The sequence below is a fragment of the Rhineura floridana genome, chromosome 2 (genome assembly GCF_030035675.1).
Source record: "Rhineura floridana isolate rRhiFlo1 chromosome 2, rRhiFlo1.hap2, whole genome shotgun sequence".
NCBI lineage: Eukaryota > Metazoa > Chordata > Lepidosauria > Squamata > Rhineuridae > Rhineura > Rhineura floridana.
The window spans coordinates 172748091-172770138 of NC_084481.1; the positions used below are offsets into that span (position 1 = coordinate 172748091).

General features: G+C 39.7%; 1 protein-coding gene across 1 annotated transcript in view; it reads left to right on the plus strand.

Moving 5' to 3' along the window:
- KATNBL1 (katanin regulatory subunit B1 like 1) overlaps positions 1-2790 on the plus strand; it is a 42316-nt gene extending 39526 nt beyond the window's left edge. Inside the window, exons 9-10 of the mRNA XM_061611481.1 lie at positions 817-910; positions 2215-2790. Of these exons, the coding sequence (XP_061467465.1) occupies positions 817-910; positions 2215-2247 (127 nt within the window). The 3' untranslated portion in view covers positions 2248-2790. The remainder of the gene's footprint in view (positions 1-816; positions 911-2214) is intronic.
- The last annotated feature ends 19258 nt before the right edge of the window (positions 2791-22048 follow it).

Here is a 22048-nt window from a genome sequence, read left to right on the forward strand (position 1 = left end):
CTCTAATGGGGTAGTTTAATGTGGTTTGAAAGAACATTTTGTCTTTTCATTAAATTTTCCTTTCTGTATAAAACTGAAAGTTCTATCCTTAAAAATTGGGAAACCTTTCTCCTTAGGCTTAGAAGCTTTGGATTTGACATTATTCAAATACAGATTTTCTCGTCTAAAATTTCCTGAATTGAAGGTAGAAAAAAGACTTTTAAAAAGTAACAGTTGAAAGGGTGTGCTCAGTTTTAGCTATGCCGAGAATAGTACACTTTTCCTGAGGAAGTAATAAATTTATACTCTTCAATTCAGAGCATCAAAAAATAGATTATAGGAATATTCCTAGAATATGAGGCAGCAAATAATACTCCAAGAATGTCAATCTGTTCTGGGTAATATCCAGTCCACACTAGTGGACCCGATGAGATTTCCCTTTGCTCTCATTCACCCTGCAGCCCCCCTTTCTGCTCAGGAGGATCCTCCAACCCACTGGAACAGATTTTGGGAGCACATGAAGTGCTGCAGGGAGGGTAGAAAAAGGATAATTCCCATTGCGTGAGCAGAAAGCAGGCTAATGCCGTTGAATGGCATCCTCTATCTTATACTGACCAATTTCCTATGTATGTGTGGGGAGACCTCAAAAACTGCATGTCTTGACAAAAAACTGCAAAATCAGTAACTTCTTTCTGGAATAGCAAACAGTTTTCTGAAGCCTATCTAAGCCTTCCATAAATTTTACTGTTGTATATTTGTCTGAAAATCTTACTAAGACTTGCATCGATAATACTTCTGACTGCTGTATAATTCCATAACTATGGCTTTCTTTCATAGTAATATTCAGATTTTAAAGGAACAATTAAGTGGATTGAGGAAGCAAGAAAATTATCTTACTTTGGTTCCAGGATATACGGGTAATATAGCAAAGGTAATGTGTTTATGTTCTCAAACTTATATAACCTCTACTACAGTTAAGTTATAGTGAGTTAATTTATTTTTTAAGGTGTTGCTAAGTATTTGGAAGTCTGATTTCAGTCTCTGAACAGCAGCTATTTTGTTCTGTCTAATTAATGGGATGAGGGCCTGCAAATGTTGGGTTAGCCCTCCATTAATTTATCAAACTGCGCTCTCTTCACATCCTTCATCACTTTGAAGTAACCCATTAGGAAGCTGGGGTAAATAAATCTGGCTATCCCTATATTGCACATAAGGGACTAAGAGTCAGTGTGGCTTATCTAAGCAACCTAGTGAGTTCATGGCAGAGGTGAAATTCAGACCAGAGACTTCCTGGATTCTACCTTGGTCTGCTAGCCCCACTGCTGTACCAGCTCTCATGAAAAAAACATGCATGGTTGAGGAGGAAAGAATGCTGTTCTTCCCCACACAGCTGGAATTTCTCCTGTCTGTAGCCTTCTTCAAGCCTTTATTAAGTTACCTCGTGGGTGTGTGGGTGGTCACTAGCCTTACCTCCTTCTTGCCAGTCTTGATGCCCTTCACTGTTTTCAGGGTTTTGAATCACATGGGAACCCTCCAAAAGGCTTCTCGCTTGAGAAAGTGGCCATCAGCAAGGGTGGTGCAGCTACAGTACTCATTTCTGCCCTCCCTCCTCCCCTTGCATGGTAACTTAACCTTTAGTAGTAATTGTTGAAGGGGGCTTGCATCTGTCATTTTCTCCCTCCTTTGTGGGCAAAGGTGTGGGGGACACAAAAAGAAAGATGCACTTTTCTCTGCTTCAATAGCATTTACATTAGACCATGGTAATATTCTAGAAAGGATAATGAAAGAATCCATATGCATAAGGAGGGGATTTCCCTAAATAAGTGCTTTGGGATAGCATCTATTGCTGGAAGCAGCAGAGAAGGGTTTGTACATGGGAACTGTGATTAAAGGTTCAACATTTCACAGTCAAGCAAGAAATCCCATGTAACATTTCAAATGCTTTTATGTAAATACTTCATAACTACCTATACAGGGCTGGGGACAATCCTATCCATATGAATTTCTACGAGCACAATATTCATGTAGGAAGACTTCACTAAATCCTAGAAATATCTATTATAGATGAACAACCACAAAAAGTAGCCTGGAAGCAATACTATTTGGGAGAGGCCTCTAGATGTCTGTAGAATGACTGCATCAATTCATACAGTCAGTGATAGCCTCCAGTTGGATTCCAGCCCTACTTTGTGCATTAAATTGCTCTCTGAATTATTTCTCTCTCTTGTTTTTTAGGATGTGGATGCTTATTTATTACAGCTGCACTGACATTCCTGGAGGACACATATGTGTGTGCATGTAGTGTGTGTTGGCTTAAAATGTCCTTCAAGTAATCCTGAATTATGTACTATTTCCAAGAGGACATCTCTTCTGAGAACTGTCTTTAACAGAAGAGGACTAGAATGTCAGACTGTTTAAGTCAACCACTAAAAATCCATCTGCTTCACATTGAAGTGGAAAAATTCTAATAGGAGCAACTTTTACTTCAGTGAGGTGGAAGTGCACTATGAAAACTGTTTGTATGCCTTTGCTGCATTTTGGGATTGTTCAGTTACTGGGTGAAGTCCTGGAAATGTTTCTACTACATAATTATATAAAACCGCAAAACTTAATTGTGAAGACCGAATTGCATAACCAGTTACGAGGAACCACAAGAGATCAGTCGCCATAAATATTTTTAACTTTGTTTTTCTAATGAACAGTAAAAATGTATATTTTCAAGATACATTGAAATTTTGTGATTTTGCTGTATTGAAAGTCTGAAATATGTCTGCTATATTAATCAAGATATTAAAGACTATTTTTGTTGCACTACTGAGAAGCTATATATAACAAGAGGCCTTAACTACTAGTATTGCAAATAGCCAGTGTAGTAAGATACTATTATAGCCAATATATAAAGATACTGTATAGAGGGATGGACTCTTTATTAAAAAGGGGTGTTTACACAAATTGTGTACAAATCATTTTGAAACATTTTGCACACTTAAATATATTTAAGTGGATATTTCCACTGGCTGAGTACTTTAAATACCTATGTGACGTAATTTAAGAGTGTGAAAACATAGGCATAAAGTTTATTTCAAATGTAGGCAAAGTGGTGAATCTGTATACCTAGCATTTTTAATACTTAAAAATTTCTAATATATTTTGTTCTGTATCATTGAAACTACAGGCAATTGAGTAAACATACTAAATATCACTACTGTTTAAGTTCACATAACTTCATCTAGGTCTCCCACTCCCCTTAGAACATCCTCTGTTCTACTTCAGATATTTGTAACTCCAGGCTCCTTGAAATGTTTACGGCCAGCATAGGCCTGTGCTTTTCAGATTTAACAATGCATCTGCTACCTCCTCTAATAAATACTGCTGCAGCTCCTGCAAATGTAGTTGCCATATTCCCTGACTTAACACTGAAACTTAACTGGAAGATGAATGCAATACATCCAGTGCAAAAGTTTACAGTTGTATTTTGTTTTACTCATTTGTGGTATTTTAGTTCAATCAGCTGTGGTTTATCAGCTATATTAAAAGAAAACAGTGTGATGGATTTGTAGGATGGCACCTGTGCTTATGTTACTAATTAAATATGTTTGTCCAAATAAAATTCCATGGAGTGTCAGCTGTGCACTAAAACAAACTGAAATGTATTTTGCAGCATACCATCCAAGTTGATAACTGGATTTAATTTCATATGGCTTGAGATTGTACATCAGCTGCTTCTGTGTGCAACTGCAGCATGTTAAAAAGGGGGCTGTTTTCAAGTATTGTGCTATGAAAACAATTTGTTGTACTAGAAGCGTGGTCAAAAACAATGGAGTAATATTTCTCTGCATATACTTACTATGAAGGTACTTTCCCCCAAGTTACACAAAGCTGCTGTAAATCAAGAAAAAATTCAAAGCCAAAGCCTAGTTTTCTTTTCTTGGTTTACAAGCCCTTATAGCTACAAGGAGACTGCATAGAGTTTATGCAAATTACTCCTAGATCTTATGTCTTTAGAAACAGTATATGACAAATGGCAGTAGTATCTTGGAACAACAGGAAATAGTGTACATTGTGCTTTGGGGATTACCCCCTCTACTCTGGGGCCTCCTACCCATCTCTTTTGTAATTCATTAGACTGATTGTATCCAACTAAATCATACTCAAAGTAGAACTGCAATCAATGGATGTAGTTCAGGTTCATTTATTTCAATGGGAGTACTCTGAGTATGACTTAGTTGGATATAGCCCAATGCACTGAATATTCCCTCTTTGTCCTAGAACAAGAGTTATGCTAATTAAAATTAAATTATGCTAATTAAAATCATGCTAATTAGGCTAACATTATGTTAATTAAAATCAACCATATTTTAGGGCATGGGTCACCAACCTTTTTGGACCAGTAGGAACATTTTGAATAATGAGAGACTGGGGGCATGCCATAACGCAAAATTAGAGAGACTACAATCCTGGTGAAGCTTTGCCTAAAGTTACATTTCCATATTAGAACAGGTTTAACCTGTTGAATTTCTCCCTGCTTTACAGCTGTTAAAGGCACAAGGACCGTTTTTCCCCTCAGTGCAAGCCTAAATCAAAGTCTAGGTTGCCACCCTGTACCCACTTACCTAGAAGTAAGACCCATTAAACACAAACTTACTTCTGAGTAGGCATGTATACTCTTAAGTGTATACAGCACAGTGAAAAGCACTTGGATTCTCAGTGAGCCCAACTGTGCCACTATGTCCCGGGATGACAGCATTGTTCTGGTCAATAAGGACTGCAGAGAATATACAGTGCCTTGCAAAAGTAATCAGACCCTTGACCAATGCTCTCATATTACTGAATCACAAATAGTACATTGTAATTTTGTTCTGTATGATATTTTAGTTTGAAACACTGAAACTCAAAATCAGTTATTGTAAGGTGTCATTAGTTTTATGTTAGAAAATGTTTGCAAGAAACATAAAAAACTGAAACATGCTGCTTGAATAAGTATTCAATCCCTGCGCTGTGGAAGCTCCCAATTTACAGAGAGGAAAGACATTGCCCTATCGAGGACACAATTAGCTTACCATTGGCCTCCACCTGTGTACCATTAAAGTTGCTGTCACATTGACAGGATGAAAACCCCACTGTTGCATCATTGGTCAGGCCAATCTGAAGGAAAATGAAGACCAAACCGTATTCTACAGAAGTGAGAGATAATGTAATACAAATGCACAGATTAGGAAAAGGGTACAAACTAATACACAAATCTTTGGATATTCCAGTGAGCATAGTTGGATCAATAATCAGAAAGTGGAAGCTGCATCACACCACCCAGGCATTGCCAAGAAAAGACCGTCCCTCAAAATTCAGCTCTCAAACGAGGAGACTTGTGAGAGAAACCACAGAGAGGCCAACAATCACTCTGAAGGAACTACAGAGTTCAGTGGCTGGGAATGGAGTAATGGTGCACCAGTCTGCCATATCAAGAGCTCTGCATAACACTGGCCTGTATGGGGGGGGGGAGGGTGGCAAGAAAGAAGTCGTTTCTCAAAAAGTACCATCTGAAAGCATGTCTGGCATTTGCCAGAAAGCAGGAAAGTGCCCCGTCTGTGATGTGGGAAAAGGTTTTGTTGTCAGATGAAACCACAACAGTGAAGGCTTTTTGACCAAAACTGAAAGCGCTATGTGTGGCACAAACCTAACACTGCCCATGCCTCAAGACACAACATCCCTACAATGAAGTATGGTGGTGGCAGCATCATGCTGTGGGGATGCTTATCAGCAGGAACTGGGCATCTTGTTAAAAGCGAAGGAAGAATGGAGTAAAATACAGGGAAATACTGCAAGAGAACCTGCTTCAGTCCACTAAAAACCTGAAGCTTGGGAGGAAATTCACTTTTCAGCAGAACAATGTTCCCAAGCACAAGACCAAAGCTACATTGGAGTGGCTCAAGAACAAAAATGTGAATGTCCTACAGTGGCCCAGTCAAATTCCTGATCTCAATCCCATCAAGAATCTGTGGTGCTCTTTGAAAATTGCAGTCCACAAGCGACATCCAACCAACCTGAATGACCTGGAGTAAATCTGCCAAGAATGAGCCAAAATACATACCCACACCAAAAGACTTAAAGCTGTAATTGCAGCGAAAGGTGGCTTTACCAAATATTAATGTGTGGGGTTTGAATACTTATGCAAGCAACATGTTTCAGTTTTTTATGTTTCTTACAAACATTTCCCAGCATAAAACCAAAGTCACATTACAATTGATTTTGAGTTTCAGTGTTTCAAAATAAAATATCATACAGAACAAAATTAGTGTACCATTTGTAATTCAGTAATATGAGAGCATTGGGCAGGGGTCCAATTACTTTTGTAAGGCACTGTATTTCTGGTCTTCTGTACAATGAAACAGCCACCTCTGAATTTTTGTGCCACATCTGGGTGCTGTGTTGGAAGATTAGCCATGTCTCTCAGGTGAACTGGGACCCACCTGACATAGTTGGTGTGATCCAAGGCATGGAACCAGGGGGCTAGCTGAGTCAGGGTATCGAGACAGATTGTGAACGATGCCTGCCGCAAAGAACAAGCAAACACAAGCTTTTTTCAACTCAACTTCAAGTACGATAGACCAGTACTGGAACTGATGGTAACTATCTTCTCTGTTGCAGCACCATTCTTCAAATTCTATTCCTTCTGACAGTCAATCATATGCTCATCTTAGTAGTATATATAAGGCAGCAGCCGTGACTTGGTGAGCTTGTCCTGTTCATGTGACATGGGCTGCTCATAAGAATGAATATGCTGTGCCAGGTGTTATGATCTCAGCTAGCACTAAAACTTCAAACCAGCCACATCCTTGCAACCAATCTCCCAACATCTTCATGGCTGCCATTTTGATGTGGGAAGAAGTCTACAGGGTGCAGCTAGGGCTCTTAATATCTGGCGCCATCACCACTACCACCTCCCGCAAAAATATTTCATAAAAATGACATCAAATACATTTTTCTTTAAAGATTAATTTGCATTTGGTGGCCACTTTGGAAAGTGGCTATCTTAGCCTTCAGAGGATAAGCCAACTATACCTTAATATCCAGATTTTTTAGCAATATAAATAGCTGTCTCTGTGCCAAATTTCATGCTTTTATCACAAAATGCACAATAGGTTGGCTAATCCATCCCACTATAGAAAGTATTGTTCAAGATAAAATAACCAAACATAGAGAAGAACAAGCCTTGCTGAAGCAGAAAACACTTTTGTCTCACCAAGCTATTGTAGTTGATAGTGTTAACAAGCATATAGACAGAAGAGATCCGGCTGACATAGTGTAGTTGGACTTTCAGAAAGCTTTCGTCAAGGTACTTCACCAAAGACTTCTGAGTAACCTTAGCAGCCATGGAATAAGTGTAGAAGAAAAAAAAAATTATAATTGTAAAAGGGAAGATAGGTGAACGGATGCTTTCTTTTTTGAGAATAGTGGAGACAGTGGTGTGTTTGAATGCTGAATGGAAAGGGGGGATTCAGAATGTGATGGAGATTGATAGCAGGTGATATGACAACTAGACATTGGAAAGGGTCAGGATCAAGAGGGCACATGATGGAGTTAGATGAAGATAATATTGTAGTCATCTCATCAAATGTGACCAGGAACAAAGTGTAAGGGGGTGCTAGAGGACTGAAGGAGGAACCAAATCTTGAGCAGGGAACAAGAGTGGGGGAAGTGGAGGGGTAGGCTTTCAGAAGTAGGGAATAGCTGCTTGGGTTCTGAGTTGATGTGGACGAGACAGATGGAAGCAGTGTTGTTTAGCTAGGTGTAGTTTTCCCATGATTGTTAATATTACATAAAAGTTCCCAAGGCAAGGAAGGTACTTGCTTTCCACTGAAAATCATTGAAAACACAAGATAGCAGAGGTTAAGACAAAACAGCCCAGCCAAAGAACTAGCATTGTAAACCTCCACAAAAGCTTACTAAAATAATTCTGTAAAAGTCCTTAAAAAGGTCTTCTAAAGGCAATTCAGGTAGTGCTCAGACACAACACCTTGTGGGGAGAATTCCATAGAATGGAGGGCAGAAAATCCCTATTTTTTACTCTACCAGTTCTTACAATGCACAAAGATTATACTTGGATGATCTTGATGATGGATGGCTTATAACAGAATATTCTGTTATAAGGGCAATCTTTATGACATGCAGGACTCAAGCCATTAGGGGCTAGTGCTCAATTTCTAATGGCACATTTAAATAGCAGCAGGCTACAATTCATGCTATTAGACTGGTTTAAACAGACCAGAGCAAACCCGCATTTTGTAAGAGATAAGCATTGACTGATAAGGAGTTTGATTTATAAGAGAACTGATGGTCAACACAGCACTGTTAGAAATAACACACCTGCCTAGGCTTTATTGGGACTTTGATTCCAGAAACTTATGGACAGAGAGATTAAATGGCATGGCCAAAACAGAATAAGCTTATTGAGCCAGAAACAATTAGTTCTGATATAGCGGCTGGAAACATTGTGCCAGGGAACCACAATGCAATAAATGCTAACAATAAAAATGCTAAATGGTTTCTTCTATTGTAGGTGTTAGAATAGATACACAAAATATCTTGCAACCTCCCGGCTATCAGGTCCTACACTATTGCCTAAATGATATATTTAGTATTCTTAAATGTCTGTCCATCAGAAACAGCAATGAAGCTACATTTATCATAGTGGTCAAACAAAATGCTTGAAACAAAACCATTAGAAGAAAAAACTGCTTGTCAAGCCAGAAAAACAAAACAATCGCTTCACTTGCATTCCTGTTTCCAATGCTTTTCCTGTGGTACCCCAAGGTGTGTATCTATTATGTGACTATGATCGTCAACTCACTATGCAACTGTAATAATAATTTTGAGAGTTCATTACTTTTACATGTCAACAGATCAGGCTCAAATCTCCACATGGACTCCCTTATTAGAATGCTAAAACATCATGGCTACAATTAAGAAAGGGCTGGATTGAAAGGTCAACATGATCAGGTATCTGCTGAGGACTCATGATCTACCTGGGGGCCCATTAACAAGCACTCTCTGGACCTACTCCTTTTCACCATTGCAACTGCTTGCTTGTTTACTTGCCTCTTGTTCTGACGCAGACAACTGCAGTTGGAGAAGGAACAATAGATGTCACTGCCTGGTTGCTCATTGGTTCTCTGCCAAGAAAGCAGGAAGTAGGGAGGATGAGGGTGAGCAACTGCTATTGCTAATGGCAGCAAGGAAGACTCATTGTCTTCCCTAAGGGCCCCCAAAAACATAGGGCTGACACTGCATTAAGGTATGATTTTTAACATTCTAGGTCTTAGTTGTAATCAAATGAAGCTGGCTTTTCCCCAAGCCTCCAGAGCCAGAATAATTTCTTTCCTTTTTTCTGTGTGATTTTATTGATTCTTACATTCAAAACGGCAAACAATGACAACCCAAACAACAAACATTATACAGCAGAAGAATTATCAAATTTCTGACTCCCTTTTTTGTTTTCAGGATGAAAAATATCACTCCATAAATAGCCATGTGCCATAGCTATTTGGTGATCTCCAGTTATCACCCTTGTTCACAAGATGAATAAAAATATACTATCCACTTTCAAATTCTACATCATATTTCCATATCGTATGTTTTATCTCTTTCTGCATCTGCATACTTATTTTTTCAAGTAACACTATGTTCCAAACCTGTTCTTTCCACAATTTTTTATGTATGTATTCTTCTGACCTGTATATTTTTGCCAAAACCAAATGGGCTGCTACCAAAAAGAAAATTAACAATTCTTTTTGTGCTGAATTCTCATTTTTCCATCAGGTATTGATATTACTTTGGGAACTTTTGATAAATATTTTGTTCCTCCCCCCCCCCACTTCCCTGCAACTGTATTCCAAAATGTTTTAACTACAATACGCTCCTGCCACATATGAAAACATGTCAGTCCCGTCATACCTTCTGCAACATTTAGTATTTACAGTTTTATATATAAAACTTTCTGTGCATTTACAGACCATTAGTATGAAGGTTTTAAAGAATCCTTTTCATTTTATATATTGATCTAAATGGCTTCTGTAACTAGACTTTAGACCAGTGGAAACAAGCTATGGATATCTGCAAATCCATCTCTAGTATTCCTTTGAGATCCTATAAACTCCTCTATCAATATTATACAGTCACAAAGGTGGCTGTATACTATAGTCAGCATGGATTCTTCGCATTCTGCAATGTTAAATTGAAAATACCCCCATGCCATTCTGATGCTTCCCATGGGCTCATTTCAAAACAAAACCTTACAAAATCTATATTCCTGAACTCAGAAACACTTGCTTAACAACCCTCTAAATTTTCATGGTGATACACAAAACAGTAAGAAAGAATTGAGAGTTCAAAGTGTAAAAAGAAATAGAAAAAACCCAGACCCCTTTTGGACTTTTTTCTGTCAGGAGTTCTCATAATTTGTTGAAATTAATTAAAGATCACCCATGTTCACAGACTATCTGTAATCCTATTACTGACCTTGCCCCATACTCTGACCTTCATCTTCTGCAGTTTAAAAGTTAAAAAACTGCATGGCTGATGTTTAATTAATTTTAAAAATTTAGCATTGAACTCAATGATAAGGCCGGGTGTGCTCAGTAAGAACCAACTGACAGTGTTCTAAAAGCCAGACTTACAGCTGGTGGGCTTGCCTAATCAGGGGACCACACCCACCCCAGACCTTTATTTCACTTTAGACAATAATGGCTTCCCCCAAAGAATCCTGGGAAGTGTAGTTTGTGATGGGTGCTGAGTGGAGACTCCTATTCCACTGACAGAGCTCCAGTGGCCAGAGTGATTTCACAGTCAGCCACTCTGAAGCTCTGTGAGGGGAACAGGACATCTCTTAGCAACTCTCAGCACCCTTCACTAACTACACTTCCCAAGATTCTTTGGGAGAAGCCATGACTGTGTAAAGTAAAATAAAGGCCTGGTGTGGATGTGGCCAGCGACAGCTTTGGTTTAAATTTGGGTGGGAGGCTACATGTGCCTGCTGTAGAATAAAAAGGTGGGAGAAACCCTAAAAAAGATACTGTTCACAATGTTTTCCTTTCGGAAAGGTAACGGGCTTCCCGAACTCTGCCCAGTGCCCACCCATCCAATCTCCTCCCCCTTCCTCCCTCTCCCTCCCCTTCCTCCCCTCCTCCTCCCCTCCCTGCCCCTCTCCCAGGTCAGTTTCACCTATCCTAAGTATGATTGCACAGGAGTAAATCCCACTGAACTCAAAAAGCATGCAAATGATCAAACCTGCCCTCCCCTCCTCCTCCCTCTTGCCCTCGCCCTTTCTTCATCCCTCCCTTCCCCTCCCCATTCCCTTCCAATCCCCTCCTTCTGCTCCCCTCTTCCTCCTTCTCTCTCCTTCCCTCCCCCATGGGTCAGTTTTACCTATCCGAAGCATGAATTCATGGGAGTAAATCCCATTGAACTCAGTAAGCATGCAAATGATCAAATCTGCCCTGCCCTCCTCCTCCCTCTCATCACCTCCCATTTGCCCCTCCCCTCCCCTCCCCCCTTCCTCCTCCCCCTCCCCCATGGTCAATCTTACCTATCCTAGCCATGATTGCGCACAAGTAAATCCCACTGAACTCAATAAGCATGCAGATGATCAGATGTACCTTTCCCCTCTTTTCCCTTCCTCCTCCCTTCTTCCTCTCCTCCCCTCTTCCTTTTTCCTACTCTCCTGCCCACTCCAGGCTTCCCTCCCCATGGTCAGTTTTACCTCTCTTACGCATGATTGCACGGGAGTAAATCCTACTAAACTCAATAAACATGCAAATAATCAAACTTGCCCTCCCCCTCCTGCTTGCTCCCATCCCCCTCTCCTGTCCCCATCCCCCTATGGTCAGTTTCACCTATCCTAAGATGATTGCAGGGGAGTAAATCCTGCTGAACTCAATAAGTATTCAAATGATCAATCCATTCTCAGCAAAGTTGCACAGGATTCCATTTCTTACCTCCAGGATTAAAAAGCAGAGAAATTCACTAACAGGCAAAAAAAAAACCTTGCGGTTTAAGAACGTACCTATAGCCAACAGATATTTCTATCAAACTTTAAAAAGCAGGGAAATTGGGCAGCTATAGTGAATGCACCAGGGGAGCAGGAGACCTGACCGCTCTCCAAGATACTGTACTGCCCTACAAATTTGTCAAAATGTAAACACAATTTGGGTTGGTCTTTCACAGTCCAATCCATTTCCTGTGTAGCTTAGTAGAACTGGGTAACATATGCCTCTGAGCATATGAGGAGTGGTACCAACACCTGCAATCAGCTCAAATAACAGAAACAAGACATGTGCTATGCTGATCTTATTTTAGCAGGGACGAAGCAACAATATTAAAACAACTGATATAGTTCAGATAGTCACTTTATATGTTTGATATACTTTGCAATTTTAGTGACGTTTCCTGTAGTAAATCATTTTCTTTTGCTTCTGTTTGTGAGTATGTGAAGTTCAGCAACACTTTGCAACACTAAAAAAAAGCTCCGAAACAATTGTGGAATAATGGCACTGACTATTCTGAAGAATAGTTTCCAATGGACATGAGGAGTGTCTCAGTTTGCACAAGACAAAACAGTAGGAGGTGAAATATATTCTAGCAAAATTCTAGGTGTGCTCTATGTTTCTAATTGACCATGCCCACCTTTCCTTAAGTGGAGTAGTTTAAGCATAGCAGGCTGAAAACATGCATCTTGGGCAGGCTGAGTTTTTTCCCCCCAACAGCTAGAGTCATTGCTTAAGTAGCAACATACTGTAATCCATCTGATTTTACATCAACCTGCAGTTTCTGATTCAACTGTTAATGCACTCAAAATAGAAACAGAGCATAACCTCCAGTTTGAAACACAAAAGGCTGTCTTTGCCATCATATGACATTGACCAATAAAAAGGCTTTGAAAATAGTAAAGATAAATTTGACACAGGTTTCTGGGATGAATAATGAAATATAATTTTCTAGGTTAGATTCTCTATAGAAACAGTACTAACAAAGAAAAGAAGTAAAGTAAGAAGAACATCAACAAACATACAAAAATGTAATTCTCCATCTTTGGAGATGGCAGGTGTTGCCACCACTCACCATATGTTACCCAATTCTTCCAAGCTACACAGGAAGTGGATTGGACTGTGAAAGACCAACCCAAATTGTGTTTGCATTTTAACAAATTTGTAGGGCAGTACAATATCTCAGAGAGGTCAGATCTCCTGCTCCCACAATTTCCCTGCTTTTTAAAGTTTGATAGAAATATCTGTTGGCTATGGGTACGTTCTTAAACCGCATGTTTTTTTTTGCTTATTAGTGAATAATTATTTTATACCAGTCCACTTGTAAAGGGTGCAGAATTTTCTATTAACAACTCAAAATGTGTAAGAGGTTGTACTACCTGACTTCAATTTGTAAATTAATAACACGTACTAATTGCTCTGTGGAATGAAAAAAACTACATTCATAACTATTTCTAACAGAGATATGAGAGACACAAAAGTAGACTCCCTAGCCGCAGCAGCAAAAGCACCAGAGGCATTGATAAAGTCTGTTACTTGTTCCATTGAGAGAGCGTTGAGGCTGTCAGAGAGCCTACGTAAATTTGTGAAAACATGGAAGGGCTGATCAATAGCCCTCTTACTTGCAATTTAGCAGGTGCATTTTTGTAATAAAAGGCTTTGTTTTAATAATTGTAGTTGATTTTAATAGATATTGTGCACATCCCCCTTGTGGTTAATCTCAAGTAGAGTTTGTTTTGCATACATGACATAGCCACCAGGGAAGTCAAAAACACAAGTACATCAAGTACAAATTATAAATATTTTAAATCATACATACTTTTAGAATTCTACATGTGCATGTTTATAAGGGTAGTAATTACCTTGTCATTTGGATAATCATTATGTTACTTACAACATGCTTTGTTTATATGAAAAACAATAAAGCAAGTTCTCCCATGTTTTGTTTATTCATTTACATTAGTAATGCGAAACAGTTTAACTTATACTGGAAAAGCAGGCATTTGTATCAGAATCTGAATAGTATTTCAGTGCATTCTCAGTAGAAATTTCTTACATTTTGGAATTAGAATGAATAGAATAAAGACATTGTAACAAAATCAGACTTTATGTTTAAACTTGTTATGAAATGTTATTCAGGCAAGAAAGAGTTAAAAGAACACTAGGAGGTATGGATGATGTATGGCTGACAGGTGTGAAGGTGCATGAGAGTTCTGAGTGTGTCTTGAAAGAGAAAAGCAGTTGGTTTTGACAGTTAGATAGGGCATTGTCTTAGAGGAGATAGGATTAGGGATTGTGAACATCTAGGTAGAGGGTCTGGGGTATTGAGGGAGGTTTTATTGTGGTTAGAGGGGTAGGATAGGTAGGTAAAGTAGGGACAATAACATCTTAATGGTTATCAACATTTAACATCTTGTAAAAAATAAAAGTGTTTTAAAATCCTGCATGTCAGTTTGGTCATGTGTCCTACCAAATCAGGGTCTAATTCTATATCTATACCAATTAAACTGACAACTCTACAACAGTGATCACCTTTTGGGAGAAAAGGTGGGGGGGCTGAGGCTTGGGGGTTCAGAGCTCATGTCTGACTTAGGCTGAGGCAGAATTCCCATGGGGCTCTTCTGATCCAAGCATAGAGAATCAAGAAGTGGAATCCCAGAGATGTACAGGAACATCACACCATCTTAAGCAGATGGTGTGTCATATTTATTATAGGTGCCATATTTATTATGGGATATAATCATAGGATACATTTTAGGAGGAGAGGCATGGAGAGAATATAGAAAGTACTGTGAGTGGAGGGGTATCCTATTTGCCATCCTTCCTCCGCCCTGCTATACCTGGAACTGAGTGTGAGCCATGCAGCTGATGGACAGCCTGAGGAAACTCCATCTACTGTGGCACCTGCCCATAAAAACAGGCCTAGAGTGAGACTTGAATGATGTCAGCAGTTCCCAGGATTCCTCTCTGTTGTGAGATTTTGGAGTTGTGTTTAGGCCCTAGGTGAGAGTCAGGGTGGATGCTCAGAGTCCTGCGTAAGAGCCATGAGGCTGAGAGGGGAGGTTGTATTTTTTTTTTTTCAATAATTTTTATTCAGATTTTCATAAAACATACAAGACGAAATCATAAAACATTCAAAGACAAAAAACAAAATCAAAAATAGTTAAACAAAAAAAAAAAAGAAAAAAAAAACAAAAATAAAAAATAAAGAGTAAAATATTGACTTCCCATTTGTCAAAGATCAAATCAGTTATAAGTCTATAATATATAACAATCCTGTCTCTTAAGTCATATTATAAAATCACTTTCCTCCAGTAGTTATCTTACTTAATCATCAAATCTCATAAACATTACTTTATTCTTTCCACAAAAAGTCAAAGAGAGGTTTCAATTCTTTAAGAAATATATCTATCAATTTTTTTTTCCAGATAAGCATATCGATTAATCCATCTCATTACTAATTATGATAATCTTATTGTCATAACCATAGTCAAAATAAACATTTCAATTAATCCATCACATCAGAATCTGTTAGGTTCAGTAATTTCAGTAGCCATTGTTCTATTATCCCTATTAGTTCCATTTTCCATCTTCCATCTTCAGTAGTCTTGTTAAGTCCAGTAATTTCAATATCCAATCTTCCATTATCAGTATTCCATAATAATCTTGCTGTCAAAGCCATAGTCATATAGTAAGAGTCTGATGGGAATTACCTCTATCCCAAATATTTTCTTGCCATCCATTCTGAATAGGTTGCTGAAATACTGCTGTAAAATCATATCTCTGTTCTTTTTTTCAAAATACACTGGGTCATCTCTTGAAAGTTTTTCCATTGTCACATGGCTGCAGTTAATTCCATAGATTTTCTCTATATTGGGCTCCATCACATCATTCCAGTCCAGAAGATTATCCATGCCATTGATAACTTTATCTCTAGAATCTTCATTAATTTCTTCAGAGATAACATTGAGTTCCAAACAATAGATTTTATTTCTAAAGTCCATAGACTCCAAATCTTGTTCCTGTTCCACGTTTGTTCCAATCTCCGGGATCTCCTCTCTCACAGGGACCCCTGTTCCAGTCTCCAGGGTCTCCTCTCTCACAGGGACCCCTGTTCCAGTCTCCAGGGTCTCCTCTCTCACAAGAACCCCTATGTCTTTAATCTCCTGTGTCTCCAAACAATAGATTTTATTTCTAAAGTCCATAGACTCCAAATCTTTTTCCTGTTCCACGTTTGTTCCAATCTCCGGGGTCTCCTCTCTCACAGGGACCCCTTCCAGGGTCACCTCTCTCACAGGGACCCCTATATCTTTAATCTCCTGCGTCATTTTACTCAATTCAATTTTCAGCTCCTTACAACCCTGTCGCAGGTTTTGTTTCGTTATCTCAATCTCATCCATTATTTTCTGAAACATAGTTATTTCCAGATTCTCAGCCACTTTCTTAATTGCCATTTTAAAAGAAAAATATAGGAAAACCACTTCTTATTTCAGCAACAATTGGGTTAATACTCCAAACTTGGTGACATCACAGTATAAACAGAGCAGACAGCCTTATCTCTCCATGCTTAAGTAAACAAAATGCAGTTCCCAGGATCGAAACAATTAATGGCGGTCGTCAGGAAACAGATTCGTCAAAATAAAATAGACCAAAAAGAGAGTAGTCTCAGACAATATAATATTCTTCAAAATAAAAATCTGGAATAGAAATCCCTCTTCTGTGTATATCTTTAGAATGCAAATCCAGGACAGCTTTTTGCAACAAAAACAGAGATAAGCTATTAATTAGTGAGTAGCAGAGAGAAGTTATGGCTCCCCAGTGAGATGTCAAAAACCGATCAATCTGGCAAATCTCTTTTAAACAGCAACAATTTAAGTCAAGTAAAAGAAAAATATAGAAAGAAGGGTGCTTGCCTGTTAGTGCGTTCTCTCTTAGAAGATAAGATGAACGTTCGCTTTATCAGATAGAGCTTGTTGTTGAAAATCCGTCCCACCTTCGTCGGCTGGACCTCGTCCCATAAATTAATGAGATCTGGTCGTCCCAACAAAAATAGGCTTTGAGGTTAATCTCTTCGTTTCTCCCTACCCGGGAGAAGTTTAATCAGTCAAAAAAAAAAAAAATCTGACTGATATATCTGAATAAGCTTCTTTTGAGGCAGGAGCCCGTCTCAAAAGCAGGCACAGGCTAAGTCACCCTTCCCGGAAGTCAGAGGGGAGGTTGTATTAATGTAATATTTGCATAGGTGACATTGTGCATTTTCTAACATTTGTTGTTTGTTGGAGGTTTTTTTTAGTTTTCTGTAAATCGCTTAGAGATATTTTTATATATTATTACATTTATAACCTGCCATTCCTCCTAGAAGGAGCCCAGGATGGCAAACAAAAACACTCTAAAACATCTTAAAAACAAACCATCTTTAAAAACATTTTGAAAAGGAATTGCAACACAGACTGGGATAAGGTCTCTACTTAAAGGCTTGTTGAAAGAGGAAGGTCTTCAGTAGGTGCTGAAAAGATAACAGAGATGGTGCCTGTCTAACATTTAAGAGGAGGGAATTCCAAAGGGTAGAAATGGTCTAAGTAAATACAATATACATACCCATGACCTTCCTTTGTCATTGATGCTGCAGGTACCCTTTCTACCTCCCTCTTTGTGCTATGGTGTAATAGCAAAGACTAAATACTACTAAGCTGAACTTAGAGAAGGTGTGAGGGTCATGCATGATGGTATGGGCATTTGAGTTGAAAAGAGCTGAGTGAGAGAAGGACATTTTGTTGCCAATTTGTTTCATTTTGAAAAACAATTGGTCTGTGAAGGTACTAATGTGAGAAGACTGGGGGCAGGAGTGAGTTAAGAATTAAAATGCTGCCCCATCCTGGCCTTAAAGGATAGGGTAGGGTATCAATTCAAATTAATTAATTACATGAATAAACTTTCAAACTGTACAAGATTTACCCGTGGTGTAACTTAACCGTAACTCAAATTGGCACAGTGATAGTCAATGAGTATGATGGTCCAGTCCTATCCATATTAATTCAGAAGCGAGTACAACAGTGTTCAACAGGCCTTAGCTCAGTGGTAATACAGATGCTTTGCACACAATATGGCTCCAGGTTCAATCCATGCCATCTCCATGTAGGAATGGGGCATATGTCTGTAACCATGGGTTGCTGCCAGTCTGTGCAGACAATACTGACCTAGCCTTATTTGGTACAAGTTAATTTCCTATGTCCTCCTGAGTATGTTTAGGATTGGAGCTCAAGTGTTGCAACAGAGGAAGGCCATCACCTTTGTGTCCTACTTGGGAGCACCCGGAAGCATGTTACTTATTGGTGTTGGAAACAGAATGCTGGACTAGACGTACCTTTCTCTGATCCAAGGATGATCCAAGAAGGCAATTCTTACTTTCTTACCTGTTTGTTCTCCTAACAACTTTGGAATGGGCAGGAAACCCAGCAAAATCAAACAACCTGTGAAAAAAGTTCCATCTGTTGCATCTTCACTTTTTGGGCCATGCAGAAATTTGGAATGAACAAAGGCAGTGGAAAGAAAAGAACAAGGACAGACTAGCTTTATTGACACATGGAATCTTAAAGGACATGTACATGCTGATTTTGAATTCTAGTCTTCTAAATGGAAGGGTATAATCCTATACCCTTTTACTTGTGTAAGTTCAAATGAAATCAATGGAACCTGGGAGAATGCATGAAGCTTTCCAGCTCCTAAATTTTGGTGGGAACATCTTTATGTTGCATTTTTCAAAATGGTAAAACTTAAACTGTAACTGGGACACCTCCTGCAATTGCCAAAGTCAGGCAGTTAAAACAGCTTTGCTCCTTGCTCTGCAGCTTTTCTCGTAACAGTCTCCATACAGGTCTGTTCAACTATTGGGCAACTGATCTAATCTACCAGCTTCGCCTGATTTGCTGTTGTTCCTATTTAAAATATATAGAGAGTCCTCCTCTTCTGGTTCTGATCAGCAGTCTCCATATGTTGGGCAAGAGTGATGGCAGGTACATCAATGTAAAAATATTGATGTTATTATTACTACATTTATATCCACCTCTTCTTCCAAGGAACTCAATGTGGCATACATGGTTCTTCCCATTTTATCCTCACACAACCCTATGAGGTAGGTTAGAGCAGTGCACTGTAATAGCCACCCCCTCTACCACTGTCATTCCCTGGATGAGTCTGCTCCCTCATTCATTGTTGGAACAGAACTTGTTTTTAAAACAATAAAGGTATTTAGACAACTGGTGTGTGGGAAGGAAGACAGAAGACAAAAAGCTGGCAATCGGTGTGTAAGTTTAAATTTGTAACAAGAATCAGAGAAACAAACATAAAATTAGCACTTTGGAAAATCAATGGTCCTGCCTCTTCCTATTCCAAGTGATGCTATCCAGCTGGCAGAAATTAAACAATATTATACTCCCAATTTTAGATTACGATTTGTATCAGCACAATCTTAGCCATGTCTACTCAAAAGTAAATCCTGTTTAATTCAATGGGGCTTTACATCCAGGTAAGTGGGGCTAGGATTGCAGACTAACGGCCAAGTCAAGCAGTCAGTTATTGTTAAGAGTCCAATTCCCATCATCCCTGACCATGCTGGTTGGAGCTGATAAAGAGTTGGAGGTTGAACACCACCTGGAGGGCCAAATTCCCAACTCCTGACATACAGGATAATGAAGAGACGAAGGAACATGTTTGCTACCTACAATATGTCAGCATTGAAGTGGAAGTTTTACACAAGGGTGCAAAGGCCCACTGTGTTCACTTCGGCACAGCATTAAGCAGATTTCATCGGAGAATTCTCATATCTATAAGTCTAATGGTAATTTTCCCATTGGTGATTTTACACAAAAGAAGGGCTATGTGGTGTAGCTGTTGAATTTCTGCCTGGAACACAGTCTTTAAGGACACAAATCCTACTCACTCTCTCTCTCACACACACACACACACAATTTTATACTGTGTGTTTTGTTTTACACTTTGGGAGGCTAAAATACACAATGCTTTTATATCACCATAACAAAGGGAAGCCTGAAAGTTTTACTTCTTTTCCTTTAAAGTTTAAACCTAGACAGCAGGCAGGCTTCACGTGCTGAATGGATTTTTTTTTATTTTATTTTAACTGCACCTACATGTGTTGGATTTTTGTCAGAAGGCACTTAAACATGTATAAATTCTGTTGGGGAGCATTGTATCTCAACTTCGTTTGTACTTCTTGCATGATAAGCTACACCTACTCTTTATTCAACCATAAAGGGCATAGAAGCCCTATCCTCTTCTCCATCTGGCCACCCTAGGTAAAAGCCTGAATTGCTCAAATAAAAATTTAGGATTTCAGTGATGTGATTGGGCATCAGCATGGCACCCCACAAAACGTAGCAGCAGCAGTTCACCATCTGATTTAAGATTTTGTATAAATAATTGTATTTTCAAAAAGTTTAAACATTTGAAAATGCATACACAGTCCATTATATCCATATTGCAGTGTGTGTGTGAAAACCTTTGGTTTCTTATGACAGCCTTGCAGTGTATCCTACTCTTAATAATGCAGGTTAAAGGTGAAGCTGTGGCTGGGTTAGATTTCTAGACAAAAGAACTCTAATATTGCTAGAATGGAATTTTTTGAATTGATTTGTTCCATGTGAAATAGATCTTTAGTAAAAGCCAATGTTAAGTTGTCTGACATGCAAGGGTTAAGGGATGAAGGCCGACACTGGAACAACAAGTAAGACTCACATATTTTGTATCATCTTGTGGTACTGTGCGACTATGCCAGGCCAAGACTCCCAAGACTCCCACCTGTGTGCTTTGTGCAATCTGCCTTGTGATAGAAGAATATATCTATGCTTGTGAGAACTGTAACTTTAGACCTCACTGGACTGGCAAGAGCTGTCTGTGAGTCTCCGTTTGCAAACGTAATAAAGCTTTGGTCTGAAACCTTGAGTCTCATGTTGTTTGAGTATTGGGATCTCATCCAGCGGTATGAACCTCGGAATTGAGTGTAACAACTTGGCGAGCCAGCCAGGAGTTTCCTCTGGTGACCCGTCGGCTCCTTGGGCCACGCCGGAGAGCCAGGGGTAGAGTGCTCCAGGTCATTTTGGCCTGCCCTGGGGCCGGGCAGTCGGAGAGCAAGTAGCACGATGGTATCAATTGAGGACTCCCTTTTAGAGACTCGAGCAAACCAACGCCTATCCGGACGCGGATTCCCCTTCCCGACGAAACCCGGTAAGCATTGCGGGAACCCAAAGGGAAGGTGGGAGGATGAGAGCCTACTGAAAATCCCAGGGATCCTGTGGGAGGTGGAATCCCCATCTGACCCAGTGCATGAGTGTGACTAAGACACAAAAGTGCTTGCGAAGTGAGTGTGGAGTCTGGATTCACGGTTCCGTCTGTCCCGCGAGGGAAGCGGCTGGAGAAAGATGAAGCGAGAGAAGTGGTGTGTGCCAGTTAGGTCAGGGTTGTGAAGCAACCAGGTGAAAACCCCAAGAATGGGAGTAGGGGCATCCAAACGAAAAGGAGGGACACCCCTTAGTTTAGTGTTAAAACATAAAAACCGGTTTTTGGGGAGATATGGGGAGGGGATAGTGTCTAACAAGGGAATGAAAATGTGTTGCCAGAAGGTGTGGCCAAGCTGGGGAGTAGGCTGGCCAGAGGGAGGAACGTTTGATTTAAATGTTATTCAAGCTGTTTGTAAACAAACCAAGACAGATGGGTATGCAGATTCAGCACCATATGCCGAAATGTGGAAAGCCGTGGTGGAGGCTAGACCACAATGGCTTGTTGAATATGAATGTATAAAACTTGGTAAAATAATGTTGGTAGCTAGATCCGGAGGTCAGAGGCCCAAGGACCCCTGCCCTATCCTCCCCGTTGAGGAGGACTTTTTATTGGATAGCTCTATAGTTCGACCCCCACCCTATAACCCACCGGCGGCACTCGTTCATCCCCCAGCAACGCCAGCTCCCGGCATACCTCCACCCCCACAGACGATGCGGCAGACTAGTGAGGAAATAATG